Raw genomic sequence first — 27,789 nt, 5'->3', positions numbered from 1 at the left:
ATTACTAAATTTATGTATTGCCAGCAATCACTTTTTAAAAGGTTTCTCAAAATTAAATCATGTCAATTTTAAAGAACACAAATGTATTATAGAATGAATACAGATTAAGTATTTAATGCCAATCCAAGATATAAAATGTATTTCCCTTTGAAGCAGGAATTAACTACCATAAATTACATAGAGACAGCTACCTAATAAAAAAATATAGACTGTGAGGACTAATAACATTCAAAAACCACAGTGGCCACTGAAAAAAACTAGTTTTTTGCTTACTTTTACTTATTTTGACAATGATTTTAAAATGATTGTAAATTGACTTAGTCCTTTGTAAGAAATTGTTATTCTCTTTTAGGTGTAGGACCTAAATGTTCGCCCATGTCCTCAACCTTAATAAATATTTTACCCTCCAAAGCTCCATTAATCAAATATTGGGAATCATCAGCTAGTTTTTTAATATCAATAACATTATCAACTGTGTCTTCAAAATTATTTTGTTTCGTCAACAAATGATGAGAATTATGGGTAAAGGAGACATATTTAACAGAATTCAATAAACTGTATAAAACTAGAGTAATATGAATTTTGATTGGCACTTCGTAAGGCATTCTATTTACAACTTTCAATGTTGTGCCATCATTACGTCTGCCTACATAGCTACCATATAAGGTAATGATTGAAAAGAAGCCTTTAGGATAAAAATAAACATGAAACATAGCTGAATCTTTGTCACAATTTGGATGATTTGGAGAGATAAATCTTGGAGGGATTTGACAACGGATTGTAATTTTACTATCAATTCTCTGACAATCTTTATATTCATGTAGGGAAAATGGATGGCAAATTTTGTAAATATCACTACAATAATTTCTGTATGGTTCAATACTTTTACCAACTTCAGCACAATCTACAGCCAAAGAATGATGTCTGTACGCTTGATTTAACTTCTCTTTAAATAAATTGTTAAAATCTTGACAAAGATTGGAAGACTCTATCATTAAGAGATGTTTAGGTAAGATCATTGAAAAATGAATAAGGGGCAAAATTTCATTTATGTTTTCTTGTATATTGTCTTTATTATGAGTTGATAGAAGCCATTGTTCAACATATAACCATAAGATATATTCACTTTCTATAATCATATCTGAACTCATTAAAAATTCTATGACTTCATTTTTGGAGAGCGTATTCCAATCGGAGGCTTCTAAAATTACACTAAAGTTGGAGAGAATAAACTTTCCACATTCCTGCATGAGTTCTTCTTGTGACGTCAACTTGGCGTATTGGTACCAGGATAAAGTACGATTAGTGTCAGGGGTAGCTACAATATGTCTCTGCATGTACTGAACACAAGATTTCTGTAATGTTTTGATGCTGTATTTATCAGCTAGTAATAATATTGGTAAAGTTGTATCAATAGCTAAATCGATAGAACCAGTGTATAAATATCTGAAAAACAGAAAATCAATTTATATTAATATTATTATATTCAACTAATTATTTAATTGCTATCAACTGACCAGAATGTCCATACTGTCCATATTTAAATATGGACTGCTTATGAATAATAAAACAGCTCGATGGTTCTCTATCTACTCTTTAATGGTTTTTAATCAATTGCAGGTGATCCTGAAACCAAATTTTTTTATCTGAAAAGTGGTATGTATGTGTTTATATTGCTAAAATTGAACAATATACAGTGGCAATTTAAATAACAATTTTGCCATTCACAATTATGATCTTATGAGTGGATCTATCACATTTTATTCTGTATTGATCATATTGAATTTCATATACTTTCAAAAATATATCTAAAAAGAAAAGTACTTCACAGTCAGAAATCCACTTAACCAATCCTTTCACTAAAATAGAAGTACCTACTTTAAAAACTGTTCAAAAACATCCTTACAGGCATCATCTTCTGTTAACTGTATTTCTGTCTTTTTGGATTCCTGCCATTGGTCAGATAACATAGCACTAGAAAACAAACAGAGGAAAGTTAAGACATTTTGAAGATTTGCTAAGTAGAACTTATTCAATGATGCTAGTGAATTTGTAAGCAGAAACTACAAACAATACCATAGTACTCCCTGGGTTTAGCAAAGTTTACCACAATCTCAAAAACGTGCTGAACTGATGTGGTTTCTGTATCTGAAGCCCTCTCACCCCTCTGCAGCATCAGATGAGCCATAATCAATTAGCTCCAAATTTAAAAAAAAACAATGACTAGAACTTACCAGAAGACTTCACTGGCAGTGACTAAAATAAATTTATGAACACGGTATCTTTCTCCACTAACACATAACACAACATCACTTAAACGACTAGAATCAAATAAATTCTCAAAACGTTGTATAAAGTCTGAGGTATCAGAGATAGTTTCTACAGCTGTTTTATCCGATTTTAAATCACTTTCAGCCATTTTGTTATTGTTATGGTCGCCTTTTAATCTTTTGATTTTCTTTAAATAACCCAGTACATTGCCTGAAAGATAACGAAAAGAAAATTTAACTCAAAATTACATTTGATCTAAATTGTACAAAATAGTTTTTTTATTTACAGCTTTACAACTTAAACTATTTTACAGTTATTTTTCCCAAAAATTAAGCAAAGAAGGTTTTTAAACAAAACCTGTAAAAAGCTAAAAATATTAATATAAACTCTGTTAAAAAAAACATTTAAAGTAATCATGCCTGAAATTAATGAATTAAAATAATGTTGGTATATGTTGTGCATTATCTCATTAAAAACATGCTTCCATTATCCCAGAAAGTGAATGATGTGATAAATGATACCAATTACCACAATGCTAATATGATTCTGATATGGATTGCATAACCAAATAATTTGTATATGACAATGTTCAAAACATAAAGGCCTAATTTCTAAAGTAATTTCCAATTGTTGAGATCCTAAAATATTCAAATTTAATGTCTTTTGAGTTGAGAATATGATATTCATATCATAACGTTTAACTTCCATTGGAAAGTACTGGCTTTTAAAAGAATAGCTTTAGTAGAAAAATATATATATGATTTCTCAGTATGTTCACTTCACATGAACAATACACAGGATTTACAACTGGGTTGCCTGAAATAATGAGGAAAGATGACTTATCCAAAACCAGCATCACCTACTGAGAGGAGAATCCAGACATTTTTTTTTCAATCCTTTTGTTCTTAATCAGATTGGTTTCATGATGTCAAAATTAATAAGATTAGTCAAATAATTAATTGATCATTAATTAGATAGAGTTAATAATCAAAATTATTCTATAAGTAAGCTTGATGAATATCACTAACAAAATAAAGCAATGAAAGGAACCAAAATAAGCATAAATGAGAATGTGGTCTTTGTAAATATCTCACCCATCTATAGATGTAAACTTTACATGGTCCATCTTGAATCCATCTAGCTTAGTAATTATACTAAAAGAAAATAGAAAGTAACCTAGCCTAATAAAGTAGAGAAGAATGAAAAATAAACTTATATAAAGACTAATCAAGATTCCTACCCCAAAGTATCAAAAGTTTCTTTTGTTATTCATAAGTATATTGGTCAGCCCTCTATACAGTAGGCTACATCAGTTTTTATATGTGACACCTTAATCATCTATCTTCTTATATCAACTGAAGATGTAGCCAGACAAATCTGGCCCTACATGTTCCTTGGGTGTGATATATGGATAGATATTTTGGGTTGTGAGTTCTACAATGTCCCAATACCTCATACAATATCAAACTTTATGAGATTTGTCGGCCAACTGAATACATTTATTAACACCTTTATGTCTGACATGCAGTTGATCTCCCTGATTCACTGCCTTTTTATTAAACAAGGTATATTTCATGTCTTCTCAATCCAGCAATCAACTTTTAAGACAGACAATAATGATTGATAACCAGTTTTATGTCACCCACATAACTATTAAATCAAAAAATTTGATGTCACATATGTTAGACCTATTTTATAAGACAATAAATAGGGAGTCACCCATGAATCATGCAATCATTTAATCAATTTATAGTAAAAAGTTAAAGAAATTTTGCTGTTTTATGGTAAGGCTCAAACAACTCTAGATAAACAAGCACATTATATTATATTCATCATTCGTGTAAGATATACATTAACAGTTGAATACTAGTGATCCTATCAGTTGCCAATTTTATGGCCTCCTAAAAGTAATATGCCCATATTTTAATCTATCATTTCTTATCAGTTGAGCAGTGAGCAAAAGAATATGCACCACAGGCTAAATATCACCAGTTTCTAAGTGTTAATCGCAAGCATATTATACCTTATATAAGTAAGAAGATGTCAGATGTACTGTTTGCGTCTGAAAAAAATACAGGCCTACACAACTGGATCCAAAAATATCATAACAAAATATAATTCATTAATATGGTCAAAGGGAAATAACTCCAATTAATGACTTGAAGGTTTAAAAGATTCAAAGTTTTGATAGTAGATGTGATTTGCACAGATTCTCAAAGGTGTCATTGCAGGCTAGTGTATCTGTTTTTTTTTTTTCTTCAATGGGACTTCAAACTAAATTGAGTAGAAAAATTCAGAAAATACATATTATTGTAAAAATAAATTAAAAAATAAATAATACTCTCTTGATTATCCAGACTGAATATTATTAACCGAGTTATCTGCCCCGCCCTATGATGTCATTTCATAAACAAGATGGCTTCATCAAGAAGTGAAGAAAGAAGAGCACAGGTATAATTGGTTTAAAACATTTACCTCCTGCTGTATTATATGTTTCACCGAATGGAGATCGGTTCTTTAGCATTCCATCTTTTATTTTGAGCAGTTGGCAAATATTGAAATTCATATCTACACCTAGATTTACTGAGATAAGTTTGACATTATGTCTTTTGTCTTGGAATTGGATGCTGCATTCCATTCATTCAACACAGTTTGTCATATTGTCAAAGCTTAAAAGATAAATTTGTCTATTCTCAGCATTTCTTTGTTTGATTGTGCTTAAAAGTTTTTATGTATAATTTGTAGTTTTTTAGAAAAGTTTCACAGATAAAATATTATGGTGAACAAGAATTATGAGACATAGATCTAAAGTCATTAAAGGAACAGGTGCATTTGGCATTTGTTTGATCAATTGTACTTTGGTGTTAGGGTGTATTGAGACGAGTCTCAATGAAATCACTGGCCTAGGTCACAGAGCAATAGATAAGTCTATTGATTATGTGAAAATTAGTTAGTCATTAGTATGATTTTAGTCGAAAAGACACAAACACAAAAATACACTGCATGTTATATAATATACTGTATATAGCCGTCTTAGAAACCAGAATTTGTATGCTAAGTTAATCAGTAATAGTGTTCACAGCTCACCTCTGAGATTTTTGCCTTCAAATTCATGTGTGTCCAGAATAATTCGGAGGTTTGAATGTTAAAATGACCAATCGTCATTTCTTGAGACTCTGTCATGTATATGAAAAAGACATACATAGAAATAGTGAGTAAAATTTCAAGTCTGAGGCTTCTTTGATGGAATTATGTGATTTTTGTACATTTCTATTTTGTAATACTTCTGAAGACTATGTACATATTTTCAAGACCCAAACAACCCCACAAAATAACAAACCTGTCCCTTTAAGATTTTTTTGTTTTAGCACCAGTAAGCTAAGCAGAGGGCCTCACAACAGTGTATATATATGTAAGGCCGTGGCAATTCGTACCACAACGGTACAAAAATGGGCATTAAAAAACATATGGCCATCCCTACCTAACCCTAACAAAGTCACTAAATATCATTCTTGACAATCAAAATGGCTTCATGCTTTAATAAAAACCCAAAAAGTAGTGCACCTTTTGTGTCCTGTATTATCCGGAGGGTTGTTAGCAGCCATAGAAAACATGCATCATGACGGTGCAAATAGCTAGTGCGTATTTGTAAAGTTAATTAGTCTTTGTAACATTACAATTTGTCAATCATATATTATCATCATTTATGATTCTTATACAGAAAACATCTTAGAAAGTGTGAAGTTTATAAATCTGGAAGATAAAATAGAAAGAATAATGGTTCCATATTTTCTTATGTAGGTAATGATAGGAGATCTACCTAATGATTTCCTACGAGTGTCCAATACACCAGAAGGTCAGAATCAACAAGTTATGGAAGATGCTAGAATAGCACAAGTTTTACAAGCTCAGCAAGCAGCAGGGTTTGCTATGGTACCAAGTAATGTTGCTGGGCGTCTGAGCATATCAGTAGTACAGGTTTGACAATTTAGATCATATTGTGTGATATTCAAAATTGATATCCTTAGATTATGGAAATTTGAAATATGTATAGATTATTAAAAGTTTGATATCTTTTATAAAAGAGTTCATATCTGAAGATTTTATGAGTTGATATCTAAACGTAATTGAAAATTTGATATCTTTAGCTTTTGAAATTGATATCTTAAAGTTTGATATAACCTACTGTTATTGTTTGAAATTTCAAATTAATACATTGTAGTACCAGTGAATAATACTTTATTTCTTTATTAAAGTAAAACAAGTTAACATTTTATTATCACTAAAACTGTAGTAACTTGTCTAATTTGATTTCTAGGCTAAGTTAACAAAGAATTATGGACTTACCAAGATGGATCCTTACTGTCGAGTTAGAGTTGGACATACTGTTTTTGAAACACCAACAGCTTATAATGGAGCTAAAAATCCAAACTGGAACAAAACAATACAAACGTAAGAATGTTATTAATAAATCATTATATGTGTGTAATTATTTGGCGTAATTACCATAAAGTAATACATGTATTAGAATAGCTAGTTAAATTGTAATCTGTTCGGTTATAGCTATCTATGGATTCGAATCCCTTCAATGTTGAAAAATTTGTTGACTTGTATTATATTTTTTTTACAGATATTTACCTAATGGTGTAGATTCCTTATATATTGAAATTTTTGATGAGGTTTGTGTTCAGCTTGTCTTTTTCCACAAAATGGCAAAAATTAGTATTTTATTTTATCTATATCTCAACACTGAAAGTCAGAACTACAACATGCTTTTAATATAAGGTGTTTTATAAAATGAAATATTAGCAAGATCTAAAATGTGACTAACAAAGAATTTTTTTTTCCAGAGGTCATTTACAGTAGATGATAGAATAGCATGGGCCCATATTACTATACCAGAGGTTGTAAAAGCAGGAGAAACTGTAGATAATTGGTTTTTACTTAGTGGACGACAAGGTGATGAAAAAGAAGGTACAATCAATTTGATATTTTCATTGACGGTAAGTAATTTTCATGTATTTTCTTCCTTGCCCAAAATATCTTTTTTGAATTGCATGCAGGACCTCAGCCTGGAAATGAGGCCTCATGTGCTCATGCTTGTACAGTTTGAAAGAGATAACAGGAATGACATCATTTTCTTGATCACATGATGCAAGGCACTGGCCATCGCATAAGCAGAAGTCATACATCAAATACAATTAACTATTACAGCCTGTATCAGAGTTACAACAAACAGCACCAGCGGTTGGTGTACCAGTAGCCTATAATACACCTGTAATGATGCCTATGTATTATCCTCCAGTACAGCCAGGTTTGTCATATTTTTTTTCTAAATATAAAAGTATGTACCAACAGTGCAATGAGAAATTTTATATTTGTTATTTCACAGTCTATGATATGATAATAGATGGCACTTGTAAACTATGTTTATTAAATGTCAAGTGATGATATTTACCAATCGTATATCACCATTCTATGTTGACTTATATCGTTGGCACTCATGTAAGTCTGTCTGTTCATTCACAAATAATTCATTTATTACAGGTGTACCAGTGCAATATCCAGCAGTTCAACCAGCCCAACAACGTCCTATGTATACTGATGATGACTTAAAAGAATTTAAAGATATGTTTCCTAACATGGATTTAGATGTCATAAAATCGGTACTCGAGGCTAACAGAGGCAATAAAGAGAGTACAATAAATGCATTGTTAACTATGACAGCAGAGTAAACTTTTAAAATCTTGCATTTCTGGCACTTCAAATGTGAAAAGGTCTTACAATATATTGAATTTTATTTTATTTCTGTTGCTTGTAATTTACTATTTTCAATGAATTTAATTCCAACTCTGGCTTATTCCCAACTTATCAAAGTAGAAAGGACATGTGGAAATAATTAGAAATATCAAGAATTCTGAATCAAAAATTAAAACTTCATGAGCTTTTGGGTAGCTGTGAACATGGCTTTTTTACAGAAAGACTTGATGTTACCTTAACCAGTTCCATTTATTTATGCTGTCTAGTATGTGCCAGGTCACTTAGCCACTGTATTTTTATATCATAAGACTGTATATTATGGTTTTTGTTTGACAAAAGACAACTTATATTGCGGTGATCATGTTATCGTTGTGGTGTTTTGGCAATAGCTTTCAGATATTTTGTTTGTGTGTTTTTGTTTTAAAATATGATTTAAGTTATAACTTTGGTAGATATATGTAGCTGATTAAGAAATGAACGTCAAGTTAAGTGAAATCTTTAGGAAAAGAAATTTTTTTTTTTTGAATGCTAAAATTTGTACATAAAATTGTTAATTAGTGAAATATGAAAATTATAATAACATTATTAATAAGAGAATGCGGATATTATACAGAAACTGTTGAATAAGAGACCATATTAGACATACCATTTTGTATTTATAAGTCAAATTACAGGTGTTATTATTTGAAAGGTTTAGAAATATTGTTAGCTTTTTTGTGTGATTTTATGGGGTTTAAAATATAGTTGCTAAATCTCTAATGTTATGTGATTTATTGTTTGTGATAACATGTTAATGTTTATAATGTATTTTAAAAGAAAAACAAGGACAATCTGATCAATTTAATTGATTTTTTTTAGCAGTCTGAAAATGAGAAGTTTTATTAGCTTGTAAAATGTAAACACTTTGTGGATAGCTAGAATTTGATTATAAGCTACAAAAATAACAAAAGTTGGCACAAAGTTATCATTTCCTTGGCATTCAGTGTCCTAAAATATTGATTTTTTTTTCAAATGATAATATTGTTAATTTGTGATTTGTCTTGTATTATATGTGTACTATTGGATACTATGTATGCTTGGTGTACCTATTCTTAATATTAATTGTATATATTGCTAATAACTTATACTTGTATCTACGCAGTTTCACCATTTACTAGGACACAAAATATTCTGGAAACTTATAAATAGAATAGCACCTCTTACTACTATCTGTTAATAGTCATAAAAGAAATGATTTTCTTAATTTATGTTTTTTTTTTTTAAATTCTTGATTGAAAGTAGCCTTTACTCTTTGAAATCTTGTTATTAGGATGATCTTTATGATTCTTTAAGCTTTATAAGGCTTCTGCTCAGCAGATTCTTAGATTTGGTTAGAACTTACTTGGACACTTCTATTCACAGTAAGTGAAATACTTTAACATAGTGAAACACAATATATTTTACTGTTATTCCAGTGGTCAGTTTATCAAAATAGTGGTGCTTTAATATACATTGTTGTAATTATTTGAATGCAAAACTAGTAGAATAAAACTTTATATCAAATACCAATTTTTTGTTAAATAAAACCTGAAATGAAATAGAAATGGCTTCTTTGTGCAGTTAAAAAAACAGAAATGACAACATTTGAAAGATTATATTATATATACATTTATACAACACATTTAACAACCAAATAATATACAACAAGAGCCCAATATATTACACATGATGTAATTACAGCATTATATCTTTATGGGAGAATATTGATATTCGACTCAAGACCTTGACTGTTGTCAATGTTGCTGCAATAAAATTATGGACAAGTCTGGCTTCAGAATAATGCAGTGATAAGTAACATAGAAATTGATCATTATTAGAATAATATATGTTAAAACAAATACTGAGACAACTTTATCTGTTTAAATCTTGGTATGATTTGTTATAGAGATAACATGAGGTAAATTATACACAAATTTCTAGTTCTTTTTATCTCTTTCCCAGAATGCTGCTACACAGTCAATTATCAAATATATTCCTCCAAAATAAACCACTGCCTCATTCACTCTTTAGAATTCAGATTTCAGGGTGATTGAACGGTCATAGATGCCTGTAACATCTTTATTTGTATTCTCCGGATCAAAATATTTTTAATAGTATATATCTAATGTGGTTATCATTCAGAATGTAAAACTTTCCATCTTCTTCTGTCATTACTAGGACTAATATATACCTGAAAAATACAATTTCTACACAATTAAAGACAATCAATCAAACCGCTGCATATGTTTACGAAAATAACCCAAAATATGTTAATAAACATTTTGTATTCTATTGCTTGGTCTTTACTTTCTCAGCTAAATTAGAAAATTTAACTAAAATTTGAGACAACCATACTGTTTCACTTAATTAGCTATAATACAAGAATATCATCATTACCAAGCAAAATCCACATCCAAGCAGTAATTTAGAGATAGAAAAAAACATTAACAACAATCCAGGGTAAACAAAATTTAATATCACAGGACAGATTTCTATAATTTCATTGTATGTAGCACTATTAAGAAGCTTTGGAGGAACCACAATTAACATTACAAATGTCAGTTTTAAAGGGATATAGTTAATAATTAGAGGGGGTGGGGGAGGTATGATAGTCTCAATGGTCTGATCCAAAACTTTCAGTTTAAACTCTGCTAGACAATGATACATGTGCAAAATAAATTAGTACACACTTTAACAGCAGATAAAACACAATTTTTGCTACCATGTTACTTTTTTTTATTTACAATATCTAATATCAGTAATTCAAACCTTGTAAATTACAGGCAGTAAATTTTGAACAGTGATGCAGATAGCTAACTTTATCCTTTTAATTTAAATATTGTTACCAACTTTTCATAAGAAAAAAAATATTTGCTTTATATGAATATATGAAGATGTTTTTCCTGCCAAAATGACTAAAAACCAATGATACTACAATAAATAAATGCCACATTCTACCTTGTTATATTAACTGAAAGTTAAAGAATTTTGTCATCATTCACCAAAATAAAATCATTATGAGATAAGAGAGGGCTGGCAAAACAAGTCAAAATATGACAAAAAGATTAAGATTATTGAACTAGTGGTATTTACTGCTCTAACGTGAGCATTAAGAACACAGATACATCTATAGATCACGTTGCATATGAATTTTGTCCGATCATGGATGGCATGAGGTCACCCAGACAGACAAAATTGATCTGCATTTTAATTAGATTGATTTTATCAGTAATAGTCGGCTAACCTTAAACTACTATCATTTATAGAAGTGTTTATATACATGTATTTATGTAGCACGTCATCAAACACCAATTACTTAATATGTACTAGCATTTTACACCAGATATTTTATAAGACATGACCACAACCAACATTCAATTAACCATCACTTACAGGTTGATTTCCTCTCAACTTTCTACCAGTATTTAACCACCAATAACATTATTATTTTGTAGCATCATGTAGAGCAAGAAAAGGCAAGGAATCAGAAACAGTGTGTAATCTTTTGACAACTGGTCTTAATAGGAATAACGTCTCACTTGATTTTTATACTTATATACTCATTTTGAAACACAGTTCAGTGAAAATCAACCATATCTTTACTATAAACTACTATACCGGTACTAGAAAATAAACGGAAGTTGTCAAGCCAAAACCCAAGTTATAAAATAACAATGAAATTGGCTTACAACTGGTACACTGATACAATAGTGGTGTTGATTCAATCAAAGAAATCATATTTATTTCTATTTCCACTGACCTGACTTCCCGAATATCTTCTTTCTATTACCTACATAAATATCAAATTTGAAGCTGATTAACTTGTTACATTCTGATTTTAATCAAAAGCTTTCTAATAAAAGAATAAAATTACAGGAATAGAGATGGTGGATCTTATACAAATACACTCATTTCAGCATACAGTTTGTGAAAATTGATTGAAAATGAAAAGAGCTAAAGCATTTTGATTCACTATTTAAGATGAAGGCGGTAAAAATTCAAAATTGGTACAAACCGTTCATTTTTTGATGATCTATTTTTATAATTATAAAATTAATTATAATTTACCTACACACCAAGGAGCTATAGCCTAATATTCAGAAAGCCATAATAGTAACAACATTCTTAATTTGTACTGAATCCCTTTGTTGCATTGAAGGTAAACCAGATTTTACTTTTGAAATGTGATAAAGACCAATTGAGCACTATGAGCTGGTAAAAAAATATAAGATAACCATATCTAAATCAAAGAGTTATGAAAAAACATGTACCTTATCAAAGAAGCGAGCTAATTTTACAGCATTTGTAGATCCTGGAGCAATATATTTTACCTGAGTACTATCCTATAAAAAAAATAAAACATCAAGACTATGTTTATGCATGTCCAAACAAAATTTGTAGATTTCAGTAATCTGAAAGATGTCTATAGCCTATACCACATAATTGCAAAGACAGTGTTGTACATGTATGTAGTAAATATGCAAAAGTAAATACCATGTCTAATAAAGAATATCACAACTTGGCAAAATACAGACACAATACTGCAGATGAGAAGGTATTATATTTGTAACAGAAAATGGACACCTTATGAGAGAAGGTACTTACAATATTAAATTCATCAGCACCACATTCTTCAGCTACTGATGATCTTTTACATAAAACATTCTCATTTAAACTTTGTGCTTGATCAGCTTTAGTACCAATAACTAGCATTGGTATTTGACTACCAGCAAATTGTTCAGGATCATAGTCATAACTGGTCAAAAATAAATAATTCACAATAACTACATGACTCATAGGACATTGAACTAATGATAAAAAAACTTTCAAGATGGAAGATGGTTTTGATATTGCTTTATGTGTAACACATTAAACTGCTTTATTAGCCTTTCAGACAAGTTCATCCACAATATTTTTAAATTATTCTTATTCGATATCTAACTATGATAATCTATTATCATATACAGCACAAAAAATTATTTACCCATTAGTAGGTTTTTCTACACCTTTATCTAATACTTCTCCTAACCATTTTAATAAATTCTGATGAGATTTTCTGTTTGTTAAATCATGAACTAAAATTATTCCTGAAAAACATTTAAATAATGAAGGAGATCATTTAAGAAACCTCACTAAGAGCAAAATCCAGCAAAGCCATATGCACAAAACAAACATGACTAGTCAATATTATTTTTAAGTAGAATAAATAATAAATGAGACTTGTTTTGTGTTCAATAATAGTTGTACTGCCTGCTCATTGAATCATACCCAGATATACATAAATATCATTGCTAATTTGCTATTATTATTTACTTTTGGTACTCGGTATATAAAATTACACATCTGAATTCTGTTTTGCACTGATTATTGACAGGAACATGTACATTATGTGGCTGTATTTGAAATAAGATTACCATTAACCATATTGTAGAATATAGAACGACTATTTTTATGACTAGATGAACCACCAATATCCCATAATTCCACAAAATATTCCTTTTCACCAGGTAATCCAGCTTTATATTCATGTAACTAGCAAAAATAAAAAATATAATAGTTTATTTTAAGTACTGGTTTAAGTCACAATTAGACATCTGCCTCTATTCCAGCTTCTGATAGCAATTTCGACAGTTGTCTGTTGAACCAGTTGTTCAAGTCAGGACTATAGGCTATCAGCGATTTCAAAGCGTACAAATTGTAATTTCCAAAAAAATGTTGTAAGTACATTACCTTGACCTCTACAGAACATCCAATAGTAGCTCCTGGTACTGGACATGGTTCACTGTGACAAACTAAATGTACTAACGATGTTTTACCAACACCTGAAGTTAAAAATTGTTTGACCTTTCTTTTTTCATACTTTACGGACATGTTCACCATCTGTTTGACCAATTTTAGGCCTACTTTAATCTCAGAAACGGTAATCTTTTAAGTTTGGTATAATGATCCTATAGTGAACAGAAATAATGCACCATTGTAGGAGCACTTTTCGGATTACCATTAAAAATCATCACATCAGCTTACGTGTAGCAGTAAGGGTTCATGGAAAATGAACTAATTCATTCAGAGTCCATTGGGGTCTTAAATAATCATATGGTCAGTTAGCATGCCAAAAGATAATTCATTCTCACCTGAATCTCCAACAACTAGCACTTTCACTTTATCAATCGCAGCCATAATATTGCTGCTTTGTTGTAGTGTTTCGGATTATTATCTTATTGTACGGATCGATATGAACTATAGCATAAATTTGCTTTGTTTGGGTTTGCGGGACTAAAATCCATTGTTGGTCCGTATTGGATAAAATAGAAATGGCGGCCCCCAGGACAAAAGTTTAAAAAAAAAAGAATTTTCTTTATTTATTTTACTTGAAAGAAAGTGAACTTTCAGTAGGTTTATGGGCTCTATTTATATTCCATAGAAAAGTTTGTCCTGTTATTAACTACCACATGATTAGAATTCTCACAACATGACATAGCAGTTATTAAAGTTTGTACCGATACCGGTGCCAGTGCCACATTGTCAGCGCCCATTGCCACTTACTGAGCCAAGGGGGTCGCTCGCTTGTTGAATTCTGCACCTTAATAATTCAATTAAACAAGTTGGATAAACAGTTCCATTTATGCTCTAAAAAATAGCTGCTGACGGAACCTGTTCAGAACTCTACAATCGATCGGGTGAGGTGTTATTATTTAATACTGTATGTTTTTATGTTATCATAATCAATTGTACTTCTAAATCTCTTGTGAAAAAGTGTTTCAGAAGTAACAATGTAGTTCATTTGGTACCATTGTAAATTGTCCATTCTAATAATCTGGGACTTTTTAGTTCACCAAATCATCTCAAGCTTAAATCACCCAACATTTTATGATAAATGATAATGATATTTCCATTCTTGATGTATATTTTGATTATTTCAGCTTGATAATACCAAAGATGGAATCTGATGCATTGTTAACTGAGGTACCAGAACCATTAAAACGATTAACCAGATTAATTGTTAGAGGATTTTACTCTCAACAACATGCTATTGTGATAGATTTGATAGTGAGAGTGGCTTGTATTAAAGAAGATGACATGATAGAATTGTTAAAATTTGAACGTAAACAACTGCGAGCTCTTATTAATACTTTAAAAAATGACAAGTTTGTGAAAGCACAGATGAGAGTAGAGACAGACAGTGAGGGTAAAACTACCAGACACAATTATTATTATGTTAATTACAATGTATTTGTTAATGTGGTCAAATACAAATTAGATCATGTGCATCGAAAAATTGAAATGGAAGAAAGAGACAACACAAGTCGTGCTTCGTTTAAATGTCCATCTTGTCAAAAGGCTTACACGGATTTAGAAGCTGGTCAACTTTTGGATTTTATGACACAGACTTTAAAGTGTACTTTTTGTGATACTGAGGTAGAAGAGGATGCTACATCAATGCCTAAACAAAATGCTAGAACTTTATTAGCTAAATATAATGAACAAATTCAACCTTTGTATGATTTATTAAAAGAGTGTGAAGACTATAAATTGGCACCAGAGGTTTTAGCCCCAGAGCCAATTGATATCAGGAAAAACTTACAAAGGTATACCATTATACTGCTTTCATGTCAACCAATCAGTAGCAGAAAATACCTATTGAAAGTGTTTTATTTACTCTGCAATCACCATTACAATCACCATTAGAAAGCTGTTGCTTCTCTGCATGTGACCAGTGGTACTATTGTTGCTCTTTTGCTTTTCTTTGTTAGTCAAATTACATGGAAACTTAGGACTATGGACTTATATTAGAACTTACCTTGTAAAGTGTTCTTTAAACACTGTTTGTGCTTTCCTGATGAAATTTGCACTAGTTGGTTAACATGTTTACAAAGGTTTAAAATTACCTATCATTTCAAATATACTTTTGTTTTCAGGAATGCAAGTAGTAGTTCTAAGAATAATACAGATAAAGAAAATGCTACCTGGAGTGGGGAATCAACTAGGAATATTGGTTTTAACTACTCTGAAAGCAGTGTTACTATAAACATGGGAGAAGACAACTTGACATCACCAAATAAAGATAAGAAAGAACGTCCAGTATGGATGACAGCTAGTACTGTTGATGGTATACCAATGTTAGATAATCAAACTATTGTAAGTTACAAGATTTCAATCTTATCTGATATGTTCAATTCAAAACCATAAACAAATTTTGACTATCAGACTATTTTTTTAAATATATGGTGAAATATCTTACAAACTTGAATTACAAGCAGACATTTTTAAGAACCAAATGAAAAAAAAATGCCAAAGCAACAAAGCCTATTTAAGAAGTAATTTTTAAGAATTCTCCAACAATTAATTTCCTCTCCATTGCATATAATAACTAGTTTTCAATACTATTTAGGAAGATGAAATTGATACAGGTCAATCTAAAGACACATCAACAGTGAGTAGAGAGGATATTATGCAGACATTACTAGTCCATGAACCAAAGAGTGGTAAAACTAATCTAACAGCAGGAATAAAACCTGAAGATAGTTCCAGTAGTGATTCTGATGAAGAAAAATCAAACAAACCCTCAACTTCTGCTGGTAAGTTTTTGGATGAAATATTTAGTTTATTTAAGTAGGCCAGAGTAGGATCATCTGAATTACGGGTAAGTCCTCAGATGACCTCAGTTTTTGTTGTGATTTTATGTTCAATCATGACCATATTTGACAAATGGTATTAAAACTGTCATACAATATTTATTGTTGGGCTGGCTATGGGCATGCTATGGGCCACTTCTAACAGTGTTTTTGATTAGCTAGGATGAATTAAACTCTTAAAGAAGAATAACCTCAGATCATGGATTGTGATGGTAGTAATATGTAGAAAAACTAGATCTGCATTTAAATCATTTCAAACTTTGATAAAGTGTCTAAATACTTTAGGTGTGGAAGAAATGGAGAGTGAAGAGGAAGAAGAGGTTGCTATGGTAACAATAGGAGATAGAAAAATACCACTACATGAAATAACTGATAGTATGGTTGCTCAAATGACCCCAACAGAAAAAGAAGAATATATCCGTCTAAGTCAGGAAATGTATGAAAATATGTATGAATAAACGTTTTATTTACATGGCTGTGGTCTTTTTTGCAGTTACTTTTTTTGCTTTTTTCTTCCCTTTGTCCTTCCAAAATGTCCATTACTGTTATAATTTCCAAGGGAGCAGCATTAGCTCAGCGATTTAAATCCTAGCTCACATACTTAACTGGTTCTGGTGTTAATCGAGACATAGACTTTCTTTTTAACCATTTTTTAGAAAGTCTAACTCACTGGTAGGGCTGAATTGATCAAGTTTGTAGGTACGAGTTGCACCCTTTTGACAGTTTACTAAAAGAGAATTGAAATGAAAATGAATAGAGTTTTAAGTCCTAAATTTCTACACCATGGGGGCTAATGAAGACGGGTAACGCCATGCAGGGTACAATGAGGGAAATTATGCCAGAATAGTGGCATAAGCCTACTCTTTTTCGCTTTCCAACTGTAGAGGAAATAACAGTATAACCGACGGGGAAAAAGCGGGTTTACTGATAGAGAGAGCGTGGGTTAACTCTTGGAAACTGTGGTCACTGGTACGTTCATGTTGTGATCGTGCGAATTGTTTTGTCTTACCTCTTGAGTTGTAATCTAAGTTGGGGTTGTCTATATTGTTCTTCATACTATAGTTCTTACCCAAGGTATTTTTAAGAACTAGTCGACATAATACACTCTATTTGTGAAACAAGCTTGAATATACTTAATGCAAGTTTGAAAGTCATCACAAATATACAGTCCAGCTCACTGGTCGCCGTTGGCTGAAATGGTCTAACCACGAGTTGCGCCCCTTATTTAATTTTTATTTTCATTGATTGATTGTGAATTTTAGAAATCATAAATCCTAGGCCATGTTTAAACTTTACTTATATAAATGTAGACGAATACATACATGCATGTCCCTTTATTGGCTTTAAAGTATATATAGCCCATGTAGAAATATTTTCATACCTCGGCAGGTATGAAAGCTCTCATCTGGCTTCGTGTTTATAAAGTTATTTCTTGTCGACTCTCCAAAGGTTATTTGATTTACAAAACCGTCATTGCATACTAATCAATATCACTAATTTAAATATTTCGCAAAACACGGGGCAGTGTTCGAACACCACAAAGTCGATTTTGACTTGAAACAACCACGAATAGATGAGACAAAAAATTAAGTGTTAATAAATCGTTCGAATTAAACTTCTATGATTACACAAAAGGGGTGATATTAAGACTCACTTAGTAAGGAAGGGGAGTAAAACCATTCAAAATAGTAATAAGTATTAATCATTACAATTTATACAACATTGATTAGACTAATTAACTAAAATCTTATCGTGCTTAAAGAGCAGTAAATCAGCTTGGGGCAGCCACAGTCAGAACTCTGTTCTGTCAAAACTGAACTCAATAAAGCCGGCCTTTCAATTTCACAAACTATATATAACTCTGTAGTTTATCTAATACATCATTACGATTTTGCCTCTACACACTAACACTTATTGGTAATATTTGAATTTTCTGGTTTAAGAAATTATAAGTATGGAATTTAACACAACTTCACCGTTACTGTCAACCGAAGATCTGAAATTTGATTTGGAATTCGAATCGGATAATGGTACGTGTTTATTTATTTACTTTTGGCATTATCCAGTTTTTGTCATTGTTGTATTGCTTACATCAAAAGTTTTCAACTACAAATAGACAATATACAACGATGAAGCAGCATGTGATATTTTGATATTTGATATGGATTCCCGTGGTTTGAGGTCCAGGTATACCGGTTTGCAGAGTGTAGAAGCTTTTTTATGTTCAGATAGAATTGTCTTGCACAATATTACAATGTAACGAGTATCTATTTACCCCTTTCATTATATTTGTTTCATTTATTTAATTCTGATTATAGATTCAGTGACGTCATCAGGATATGATTCTGGTAATCCAAATGCTCCAGAATATTGGTCAGATTCAGATAATGAAGAACTATTTGATGATAATGATGATTTAATGATATATGAAAACAGCAAACCTATTATCAACACAATGGAATATATTTTATCCATGCCTTCCTTGTGTGATGTTATATTTATTGTGGGCGAAGAGAAAACTCAACAAATGGGATTGAAAGCCGCATTGGCCTCTAGAAACAGGTGAGACAAATTTCAAATATGTTGATCGAGACAATTTCATTTTCATCCACAAAAATTGTTTCAAGATAATAATTTCTCAGATAATCTTATTCCGAAAAATGATTTAGATTCACAAAACTGGCGTAGAATCTTTAATTCAAGAAACTATCTTTAATTCAAGAAACTATCTTTAATTCAAGAAACTATCTTTAATTCAAACAGTTGTGTAGGTTCCTGGATCCTCAGCAATGAGCTGGGTTTCCGGCTTCCCAACAGTGATCGTGGTTCTCGGCAATGATCTGGGTGGTACATAATATTAATTTGTATATATATGATGATAATATTTTAATTTTGCAGATATTTATGTAAATTGATTATTGAAGAAGAAAATAAAATGAGAGAGGAGGAGATGAAGATGGAAATTAAGAAGAGTAAATTTTCAGTTTTTAAAAAGAAAACTAATAAACCTACCCAACAGAAATTAACGATAAATATTGAACACTACGATGCTGAAGTATTTGATAAAATTCTCAACTTTTTACATCTTGGTCAAGTTTGTGTTACACCAGAAACGGTTATAGGTAAGATCAGAGTTATTTCCGTTCTGTTACATCCAGCAAAAGAATTGGGTCACCCGATATTCCATTACTATTATTTTTATTCCGGGTCCAGTTATACTCATCATTCTTTCAGTGGTCATTAGCCTCTTACATGTCCCGATAATCCACATTTAAATGTTGTTTTATTCTAGGATTAATGTGTGCAGCTGAAGAATTTGATATACCAGAGTTACAAAAAGCTTGTTGGGATTTTTCATTTCGTTGTCTGGATAATGGAAATGTGGCTACTATTGTCAACTCATCTAAACAATATCGAAGTAGGTTGGCTGCTCATATGTTAACTTCTAAGGTAATTATATAATTAATTCGTAAATTTCATGAAGTGCTTTATATAGGACTACACCAGATTACAAGCATGTACGTGCCTACTGGTTTTTGCATCCAAATTCAGTGGCAGTATTATGAAAGGGATTTTTTTTAGGTCCGGCTCTCATAAAGAAAAAGACATTAAAATCATCGTCACGATTAACGTATTCTTATACTTTGCTCATATTCAGCGTACATCGGCAATAAAGGTTAATGTATCGATGTATTATTTAAATACCCCAACTCATTTTTGATGACAGAAGGCCCTAGTTTTCCAAATGTGCCCATTTTGTTTTGCATGGTGTTATTTAAAAATTTTAAGGATGCAGGGCAGGATGTATCAACTTCTAGGAAATGTTTATCTATAATATTTTTCTTACAATATTTCAGCTGATTGAAATGGCCCACGGTCCAAGAACTACTTCTGTTTGATTTAGACTTTGAAAACGATACTGAAGAACAATGCAAGAAAATGGTTATATTTGATACAATTAATATTTATTGTATATTTTAGTGCTATTTTGTTATATTTTAATTCGTTGATTATAAATAAAACATATTTTGTCACGTTTTGCTTCTGCTACTCGAAATCAAGGAGTAATACACATTTATTCACCAGCAAAGAAATCCGATATTCAATCCCGAGTATTTTTTTTCATCCATCAATTCAATTTTGTAAGGTAAGGTTCAAATTAGGAGGGCGTATATCACTCTATAATGATGATTTAATGATATAAGAAGACACTAAACCTATTATCAACACAATGGAATATATTTTATCCATGCCTTCCTTTTGTGAAGTTATATTTATTGTAGGCGAGGAAAAAAAAACTCAACTGATGGGATTGAAAGTATAGTATTGGCCCGAACCATGATTTAGATTCTCAAAACTGGCGAAGAATCCCATAAATGATTTGAACTTTTAGAGTATATTCTCCAAAGGACCTTGCTTCCCAGCAATAATCTAGACTCCCAACAACGATCTAAATTCCCAGCAACGATCTGTAATTCAAGCAACTATGTGGATTCTCAGCATTGATTTGGGTTCCCGGGAGTGATCGTTGTTCCCGGCAATGATCTGAGTGGTACAAAATAATAATTTGTAAAAATATGATAGGCCTTCTAGCAAAGACATCCGATGATCGATCCCGAGGTATCTTTTTTCATCTCGCCAATTAAATTTTGTCGTAGACAGTTCATAATTGCAGTAAGGTTCAAGGCAGGGAGGCTTATGTCAGTGTATATATTTTGAACAGATATGACAGCACTCTATATAGCTAAACCCACGCTTAAAGTAAATAAGGCCCAACCCATCCGTCAAATTATGCAGATCTATTGAAGGGATTGACATAGTTGTAGTCCCTGTTCCTCGTGTGGCGGAAGACAGAAACATCTTCCAGGAAAATCGAATCAATAGTAAATTTTGAATCTTTCTGTATGGCCTGTTTATTGTAACAATTACCTAGCCATTCTTAAACTTGGGTTTTTTTTTTATAAAAAAAAACACTTTAAAATACTAAAAGGCTCCACAACTATACGAGTCATCCTTAAACTAGCCTAATTCTAGGTTAAAATATTGATAATGTCGATAGTAAGCCTGAAACGTGAATTAAAAGTTAATTGCCATTTTATTCCTCAACCTAATTCTAATTGGAAGAGGAGTTGTCTCCCTAAACTTCAATTTGTATTTTATGTACTTTATTGGTTATTAATTAAACGGCATCTTACTCAACAAAGTTTAAATTTATATTTAATATACATTCAATTCGTAAACTTAAGTATATATCAAACAACCCAATCGTTTATTTTTATTTAATTGTCTCCCTTAAAAGAACCTATTTAAAATTTGAATAATATTTTAACCAGTTATCTCCCTTCTCTTTCAGAGGTCTTATGAGTAGGCCTATAGTATTTTTCAATGTGTCATTTCATGCTGTATAATTTAAATCTCGTGTCAAAGATATAAAGTTTCTCTCTAAGATGGTACTCTAATATAATATTTAAATAATAATTTAATAATTAAACATGTTGGACAAATTATATTAAAATTGGTTTATATAGCCATCTGTTTTAAAAGAATGGCGCCTCTCAATTCTAGAAAATCTCTTGTATAGCTTGTGAATTTGTCGTCGACATACATCTAAATGAGACTTTCACAGATCTGGAATTGTCATAGGTCTATTGTTTAGGAAAATTCTACAAACATAAATAGAACCTTTTTCCTCATTAATTTTGAAATCTGAAAAGCTTCAAATTATATAAATGTTCAACATAGCATTTGTCGATTTAAAGAAAAGTTTGAATTTTACTGATAAAATAAACTAACTAGCTTGGCATCTTCTAACTTAATTGAAAGATTGGTAAACAAATGAACTAAATGAATCTGCTTAACACGAAGCGGAAAACAGCTTAATTAATCTCTGGTTGCCAATTAAAGGAACATATCATCCATAAGGGTCCCAATACACTGACAATAACAGTAACATTTTCACCGGAGATTGGAATAAGAGCGTATTGAATTCCTTTCCGTTTTCCGTTAACCAATCATCAGTTTTTACCTAATCTGAGTCAAGTAACGTCAGTGAGACGTCCTTTAGGAATACCAATAAACACATTATATAAAGACTTAGCAGTAAATTAATGCCAAAATCCCACCGTCCAAATACAATCCTATGAGAAACTTTCGTGTTCATGCTTCAGCGAGAAGTTTATAAAGAGATTTCATTTAGTTGGTTTCCGTGTTTCTTAACAGTTTGTCAAATTAATTTCCCCACTTTAGACTTAAGAATAAATCCAGATAAGCTTATTTGAAAACCACAGCGGGGATGATTTTATGACATTATGACACGATTATTTCGGTAGGAAGTAAAACAAATGCTGAAAATACGTCAATTGCTCTATTAAATTTATAAAACTTATATTGAATTGATAAGTGAATATCGGCTTATAAGTGCAAATACGTACTTGTAGTATGGAATATCTGTTTTTGTTTTTTTACGCGTTTGGGGATAAACAGGTGATGAACTTCGGAAAAGCGATATAGATAGCTGAAATTAAACTCTAATAGCTGTTAAAGCAAATGTTACACGACGATATTCTTTTCAATTATAGTATTATTTATTGGCCTGATAGCAATATTTATTATTGAGAAGAGAATCAAGCCCTTAAATCCAAATAAGGAACCTAATCATATTTTTTTTTTATTATAGACTTCACGACATTTTACAATTACGAATTTCAACATATCTCATAAATGCCAATTATTGAACCAAAATGGCGTCCATAATATGACAAGTAAGAGAAAATTCTGAAAATAATAGCATAATCACTTTTAATAGCCAATCCTTGGAGATTTGAAGAATGCTTGAATATCGTTAAGACGAATTTATTTCAATTAATTTGGTGATCAAACAAACGGGTATCCCCTAGTGAGTCTGTAAGTCGGAAGCGTCTTTAGTCGTGTAAAGCTCAACTAACAAGCAAACGTTGTCTGTTCACAGCTGAGCACCATGTCGGTTGGGTATTCTTTAATCGAGCAGACAAAAGTCGTTTCCGTACTGAAGTGCCAAATAAGGAAGATAGGTCCTAGAGGGATGTTAAGAATTGAAGAATGCTACATTAAGATGAAGTAGATAGGATAATAACGTCTTCAAATTGACTCATTAAACAGTTAAAGTGGGTACATGTCAAGAGACTCATTTCAAAAACTTTTTGTAGCAAAACGGATACAGATTTAGTAGCACGAAGAAATTGACATTTTATTTTTTAAATATTTGTTACGGGATGACAAATGGCTTGAAGATTTAAATCTGTACTCTTCTTCTTTAAGCTTCTACATGCAATCCATATTATTCAAAAGCTTATTTTGTCAAAATAGAAGACGGTTGTCCGAGAAAACACAGTAAGCAAACACAACTTAAATTTGAGATATAAATATGAATTTAAAATATGAAAGCTTGGCGAAGTATTTATTGTATTGTATAGGTTAATCAAGTTGTTAAAAATCGACTGTATTATAGCATGTATTATGTACATGAATCAAAGAATAAGAAAATTGCTAACCACGTTTTAATTTGGGTTGTGGAATTGTTCTGAGAAATTACAAAACTTGGACGCAGCTTTAATACCGGTCTTAGACTTTAGAGTTTCAAGTCCTGACTGCACAGGTACACTTTAAGGAATTTTTAAAGTTGTTTTGTCTTTAATGAAAAATAAAAACAATTCTACCCCTTTAAAAATTTGTAAATAAAAAATACAGGATGGATGATAGCCATTTACAGATTTAAATTCAATTCTCTACGATATATTATTCTCATTTCCTTTCAACATCAGACAAATCAATTCAGGTGGATCGAATTTCACTGGTATAGGCTAAACTGAAACTTTTGAGAGGTGTTTGAATATATCTACCACATACGACAAAAGAGTTGTTGAATAAAAGATATTACAACAAAAATTTTAGAAACGTTACATCAAACAATAGTTCGGTTTTTTAATATTGTAGAGCACACGTTATAGCGTTGTTTGTGATAATACTACAATTAACGTAAAGCGATTTCATATAAAACAATGATTCGTTCTTACATAGAAATAAATATTCTGGTAACTATAGCATAGACGCGTTGTTTTATGCAAACACCACAACAAGCGTCACTGGGGTCGTTAAATGCAAATATTACAAGAGCGAAAACAGAGTTTTTGTTCTGGGAAAACATGAGGAATAAGAGGGTTTTTTATGTATATATTGCACAAAGGTACACCAAGGATGTTTTATGAAAACATTAGAACAAAGTACAACAAGGTTGTTTTATGAAAACATTAGAACAAAGTACAACAAGGTTGTTTTATGTAAAAATCAGAACAAAGTACAACAAGGTTGTTTTATGTAAACATTAGAACAAAGTACAACAGGGTTGTTTTATAAAAACATTAGAACAAAGGTACAACAGGGTTGTTTTATGTAAACATTAGAACAAAGTACAACAGGGTTGTTTTATGAAAACGTTAGAACAAAGTACAACAAGGTTGTTTTATGAAAACATTAGAAGAAAGTACAACAATGTTGTTTTATCTAAACATTAGAAGAAAGTACAACAAGGTCGTTTAATGTACATATTAGGACAAGGTACAACAGGGTTGTTTTATCTAAACATTAGAACAAGGTACAACAATGTTGTTTTATCTAAACATTAGAACAAAGTACAACAAGGTTGTTTTATCTAAACATTAGAACAAAGTACAACAAGGTTGTTTTATCTAAACATTAGAACAAGGTACAACAGGGTTGTTTTATCTAAACATTAGAACAAAGTACAACAAGATTCTTTTATCTTAACATTAGAACAAAGTACAACAAGGATGTTTTATGTAAAAATCAGAACAAAGTACAACAAGGATGTTTTATGTAAACATTAGAACAAAGTACAACAGGGTTGTTTTATGAAAACACTAGAACAAAGAGCAACAAGGTTGTTTTATGTAAACATTAGAACAAAGTACAACAGGGTTGTTTTATGTAAACATTAGAACAAAGTACAACAGGATTGTTTTATGAAAACATTAGAACAAAGTACAACAAGGTTGTTTTATGTAAAAAAATCAGAACAAAGTACAACAAGGTTGTTTTATGTAAACATTAGAACAAAGTACAGCAGGATTGTTTTATGAAAACATTAGAACAAAGAGCAACAAGGTTGTTTTATGTAAACATTAGAACAAAGCACAACATGGTTGTTTTAAACATTAGAACAAAGTACAACAGGGTTGTTTTATGAAAACATTAGAACAAAGTACAACAAGGTTGTTTTATGAAAACATTAGAACAAAGTAAAACAAGGTTGTTTTATCTAAACATTAGAACAAAGTACAACAAGATAGTTTTATGTACATATTAGAACAAGGTACAACAGGGTTCTTTTATCTAAACATTAGAACAAGGTACAACAATGTTGTTTCATCTAAACATTAGAACAAAGTACAACAAGGTTTTATCTAAACATTAGAACAAAGTACCAGAAGGTTGTTTTATCTAAACATTAGAACAAAGTACAACAAGGTTTTATTTAAACATTAGAACAAAGTACCAGAAGGTTGTTTTATCTAAACATTAGAACAAAGTACAACAAGGTTGTTTTATGTAAACATTAGAACAAAGTACAACAAGGTTGTTTTATCTAAACATTAGAACAAAGTACAACAAGGATGTTTTATGTAAACATTAGAACAAAGTACAACAATGTTGTTTTATCTAAACATTAGAACAAGGTACAACAGGGTTGTTTTATCTAAACATTAGAACAAAGTACAACAAGATTCTTTTATCTAAACATTAGAACAAAGTACAACAAGGATGTTTTATGTAAAAATCAGAACAAAGTACAACAAGGATGTTTTATGTAAACATTAGAACAAAGTACAACAGGGTTGTTTTATGAAAACACTAGAACAAAGAGCAACAAGGTTGTTTTATGTAAACATTAGAACAAAGTACAACAGGGTTGTTTTATGTAAACATTAGAACAAATATTAGAAACATTAGAAAAATTCTTTAGCTTTAGTATTCTCTATTTAATCATGACAAAAACAGAGTTGTATTTCTTGTTCAATTTCCAGGAAGTTTCAGGAGAAATAAAAATTAATCAATTTAGTCACTTGAAGGAATCGGAAATGAATTATTTGTGAGATGAAGAATTAAGGTTTAAACTTCGTTAAGATTTAAAATCAAGTCAGTATTAATGAGGCAATAGAGTTACTGATTTAATATCCGACAACTTTATCAATAAACAGCCTAATCTAACACTTTCTACTACCGTTAGAAATTACTGGTTAACATTTCTTCTATAGACCCACTAATTCCTTCTATTACAGACTTTAGATTCGAGACGGATATTAGATTTATTCCTCGATTACACTGAAATCAAATGTAGCCTTTCCTGACATGAAATCGGAACAATTCTTCTCTTAATTTTCCTAACGAACCTTGGAATTGCTTAAATTACATTATTATTCACCTCATAACGAATATCTCGACGCGTGGAACCTGTCAATCATTTAACGTTAGAAGTTGTGATTGGTCAACAAGTCACTTAATATTCCTACTAGTTGTTGAGGGTCGTAGTATGTGGTAAATTAAATCAACTAAAACAAACTGTGGTGATGATTAAATTGTTCAATTTGTATGATATTAGACAATCTATTGTCGTATGAATAACAATTGATTTCTTGCAATCTGTTCATCAAAAATAGCTGACATGAAAACGTGTACTCATCACCAGATTCTCGCTTATACATTATCAGACATAAGCGAAATGTAGCAACTTTATTAAGGCAGAATTAAATTAATGTTACAATAACACTCCTATATAGTGCCAGGTAACAAAAACACTTATGAGTCATATTAAAACATTTATATATAGAATAATATATACGGTAATTACAACATTTACATATAGAGTCATGATACAAAAAACAAATATAACACTTATATATAGAGTCATGGTACAATTTACAAAAATATAACACTTACATATATAGGTAATTACAAGATTTACATATAGAGTCATGATACAAAAGACAAATATAACACTTCTATATAGAGTCATGGTACAATTTACAAAAATATAACATTTACATATAGAGTC

At 30.9% G+C, this 27,789-nt stretch overlaps 5 protein-coding genes across 5 annotated transcripts; 3 read left to right on the top strand and 2 right to left on the bottom strand.

Moving 5' to 3' along the window:
* Positions 1-338: 338 nt before the first annotated feature.
* LOTGIDRAFT_229085 (hypothetical protein) lies at positions 339-4,320 on the bottom strand (the record flags this gene model as incomplete). Its single annotated transcript, XM_009061977.1, has 4 exons — positions 4,295-4,320; positions 2,235-2,481; positions 1,879-1,974; positions 339-1,446 (listed from the first exon to the last, which is right to left on the bottom strand). The coding sequence occupies exons 2-4, from the start codon at positions 2,417-2,419 to the stop codon at positions 339-341; spliced, it is 1,389 nt and encodes a 462-aa protein (XP_009060225.1). The 5' UTR covers positions 2,420-2,481; positions 4,295-4,320.
* A 366-nt stretch (positions 4,321-4,686) lies between these two features.
* On the top strand, positions 4,687-8,006 carry LOTGIDRAFT_154274 (hypothetical protein; the record flags this gene model as incomplete). The annotated part of the gene is made up of 7 exons (XM_009061976.1): positions 4,687-4,722; positions 6,073-6,249; positions 6,590-6,723; positions 6,902-6,950; positions 7,122-7,274; positions 7,486-7,585; positions 7,819-8,006. 7 exons carry the CDS (start codon positions 4,687-4,689, stop codon positions 8,004-8,006), a joined length of 837 nt encoding a protein of 278 aa, XP_009060224.1.
* Positions 7,919-14,226, bottom strand: LOTGIDRAFT_229083 (hypothetical protein; the record flags this gene model as incomplete). The annotated part of the gene is made up of 8 exons (XM_009061975.1): positions 7,919-9,329; positions 11,810-11,839; positions 12,321-12,392; positions 12,655-12,805; positions 13,034-13,136; positions 13,464-13,581; positions 13,780-13,871; positions 14,181-14,226. 8 exons carry the CDS (start codon positions 14,224-14,226, stop codon positions 9,291-9,293), a joined length of 651 nt encoding a protein of 216 aa, XP_009060223.1. The 3' UTR covers positions 7,919-9,290.
* Positions 14,227-14,985: 759 nt separating this feature from the next.
* Positions 14,986-17,140, top strand: LOTGIDRAFT_106483 (hypothetical protein; the record flags this gene model as incomplete). Its single annotated transcript, XM_009061974.1, has 4 exons — positions 14,986-15,635; positions 15,981-16,185; positions 16,439-16,625; positions 16,968-17,140. 4 exons carry the CDS (start codon positions 14,986-14,988, stop codon positions 17,138-17,140), a joined length of 1,215 nt encoding a protein of 404 aa, XP_009060222.1.
* Positions 17,141-18,636: 1,496 nt separating this feature from the next.
* LOTGIDRAFT_154271 (hypothetical protein) lies at positions 18,637-20,581 on the top strand (the record flags this gene model as incomplete). Its single annotated transcript, XM_009061973.1, has 5 exons — positions 18,637-18,712; positions 19,001-19,244; positions 19,581-19,804; positions 19,975-20,132; positions 20,540-20,581. 5 exons carry the CDS (start codon positions 18,637-18,639, stop codon positions 20,579-20,581), a joined length of 744 nt encoding a protein of 247 aa, XP_009060221.1.
* Between the last annotated feature and the right edge of the window lie 7,208 nt (positions 20,582-27,789).

The sequence above is a fragment of the Lottia gigantea genome (genome assembly GCF_000327385.1).
Source record: "Lottia gigantea unplaced genomic scaffold LOTGIsca_5, whole genome shotgun sequence".
Classification (NCBI taxonomy): domain Eukaryota; kingdom Metazoa; phylum Mollusca; class Gastropoda; family Lottiidae; genus Lottia; species Lottia gigantea.
Note: the sequence above shows the minus strand (reverse complement) of the source record. Positions and strands in the feature narration are given on the sequence as shown.